This window comes from Colobus angolensis, unplaced genomic scaffold (genome assembly GCF_000951035.1).
Source record: "Colobus angolensis palliatus isolate OR3802 unplaced genomic scaffold, Cang.pa_1.0 Scaffold13, whole genome shotgun sequence".
Taxonomy (NCBI): Eukaryota; Metazoa; Chordata; class Mammalia; order Primates; family Cercopithecidae; genus Colobus; species Colobus angolensis.
The window spans coordinates 10,810,289-10,812,799 of record NW_012114252.1 but is presented as its reverse complement, the minus strand read 5'-3'; the positions used below and the strand labels follow the sequence as shown (position 1 = coordinate 10,812,799).

At 35.8% G+C, this 2,511-nt stretch overlaps 1 protein-coding gene across 3 annotated transcripts in view; it reads right to left on the bottom strand.

The window, feature by feature from the left end:
• The window catches only part of PCCA (propionyl CoA carboxylase, alpha polypeptide), a 478,059-nt gene that overhangs the window by 289,829 nt on the left and 185,719 nt on the right, over positions 1–2,511 (bottom strand). For all 3 annotated transcript variants that reach the window (XM_011933842.1, XM_011933840.1, XM_011933841.1), the window contains one exon: positions 1,079–1,157. In XM_011933842.1, coding sequence (XP_011789232.1) covers positions 1,079–1,157 — 79 coding nt within the window. The remainder of the gene's footprint in view (positions 1–1,078; positions 1,158–2,511) is intronic.

The following is a 2,511-nucleotide window of genomic DNA, read 5'->3' as shown; positions in this document are numbered from 1 at the left end:
CTAATATATGAATGGATATGGTGATTTCTCAAAATATTAAGCTCTTAAATTAAAATGTATAAATCAACAGCAGCACAGCAAACCTCACTTCTAAGAAACTATAAAGAGTAATCTGCACCATAAAAGAGTAACTTACTAACAGTAGCCCTGGGGCAATGACTAATAAGAAACCTGCGATCCTAAGATGAATAATGAAAAATAAGCGCTAAGCATTCAGTGAAATTGCTATGTAAGTACTGTGCAAAATAGAAAAACAATGAGAAAAAAATTTGAAGTCCACAAAATACACATTTCTTGCAAAACCATTGTGTTCGACTTCTTTAAGACACCATTCTTTCCCACAAAATGGGCTGTGGCAGATTGTCTTTTCCAAAGATGGCCACAACAGTATCTCCCATTCCACATGCTCTTCTAAGAATCTCGCCCACTCTCTCATGAAGACGTGGAGACTCAGTCCCCTCCCCTTGAATGTGAGTAGAAGCTGTGTTCACTGGAGGGAAACCTGTGTAACTTCTGAGACTGGGTCATAAAAAGTATTCTAAATTACAGTAAGAGTGCATTCCATATAAAGGACACAGTAATCTCAAACTCAAGGAAAAAGAACATATTTCACACTCTAAAATTATCAAGGTAATTCACTACTTTTATGCACTAGCAAAGGAAAGCAAGTACATACTGAGGTAATACATTAAGTCTCAATGAAATTATAACTGCTTTTAAATATAGTTGGTTTAAATCTTTAGATGACATTTAGAATTATAGAGCCAAATCTTAGTAATTTCTGCCCAGAAAATAGAATCATGACTGCAATTTTTAAAAATATACTGTAAAAACAAAAAGAAAATCCTTTGTTAATGTTTGAAATAGTAAAACCCTTTCTATAATAAGATAATCATTATCAAAATATAAATAAGGAAGGTTTCCACATAATTTCAATCTTTTTCCCATTCAAAAGTGTACAAATTAGATGGTTACTATAATTACTCCATTATGCTTTTGGTATCTGTTTACCTGCCAGTCTGATAAAACTCTAGTAACTGCAATTTTCATCAAAAGTCTATTTTGGACAGCCTCTCACCTGGTCTCTTCATCATTCCAAGCGATGCGCATGCCTTTCCCACCACCACCTGCTGAGGCCTTGATCATGACGGGGTAGCCTAACAGCAGGGAGGAATGAGACAGAAGTTCAGACTTTGATCATAGGGATGTATGAACATGACAACTGACCACATGTTCAATAACGCAGAAGACAATAATTAATTTATTTAAAAGTTCCTTTCTTTAGAGTCAGGAAAATAATACCAATGTAATAATGTATTTAAAAAATGAGAGTGTGACCACTATGAAAGAAAAAAGGGTACTTGTACCAACAAACATAACATTTTCCCCAGTAATAAAAGCTAAGAAAACATACATAAATTAACAGTGGAGTCCAAAAACAGAAGTACAGTATTAAGTAACCAAAGATATAAGAAGCAACTTATATAGCACCAAGAAACATGTCCAAAACTGAGGTGCATAACAAACTAAATTCCCTTTTTTCAAAAATTGCGATTTTCAAGTACTTAAGGTATTTTCATCTGAAGAGCCACAGAGAACCCCTACAGCTTTTATCAGCAAGAACTGACATGATGGTACTGGGGAAAATCCAAACATGGCTATGATACTACGGGCTGGAGCAGAAGCTCCACGGCTCACTGGTATCAGTGGAGAAGCTATGCCACTGTTCCACACATTCAACAGGGTGTTATGAAAATACAAAGTAAGGTCAAAACAAAGGACACTTCCAGCTAAAGTTTTAAACTCATGAAATTGTCATCAGTTACATGATTAAGTATTTAGTTATTATACAGTAAAATTTTTGACAGCAAGAGTCATTTATAAGATTTATCAAGAAAAGTGTAAAAGTCCCCTTTAGATGTTTTCTAAAAACAAGGTAGAGATACTCCTATGTTTAGGACCATTTGTTTATGACCTTTTCTAAAGAAAAAAGAGCTCAGTGAGCCCTTATAGGATCCTTCCTGGCCTGTGATGCTCAAACGGCACTCATCTCAAGCTATAGGATCCTTAGAGGCAAAGGGAAGCGAAAGCCAAATGTCACAGACCTTTTGAACCCCAAATCACAAAACATCACTCTTAACTTCAACTTAGTTAAAATGCCACCTGCTTCCTAAGTGTTTTATAATTAATTCAATTTAAAATTTTTATATGTTCATGATGTTTATATGGGCTGATATTTTTGAAACAATGCTCAGTGCACTGAGAAGAAAGATAATATGCTCTTACATTGGGAGCCTTCAAATCCAGGAAGAGAGAGGCAAAGGACCCAAATAATTCTATCACTGGCTATTCAAAACAGAAAGGATCATAGAGAGTAGACAGAAAAATAATTAAGAAAAGTGTATTATCAGAAGCGCCATCTAGGCTGGGCACAGTGGCTCATGTCTGTAATCCCAGCACTTTGAGAGGTTGAGGCGGGCAAAGTGAGCCCAGCACTTTGAGAGGCTGAGG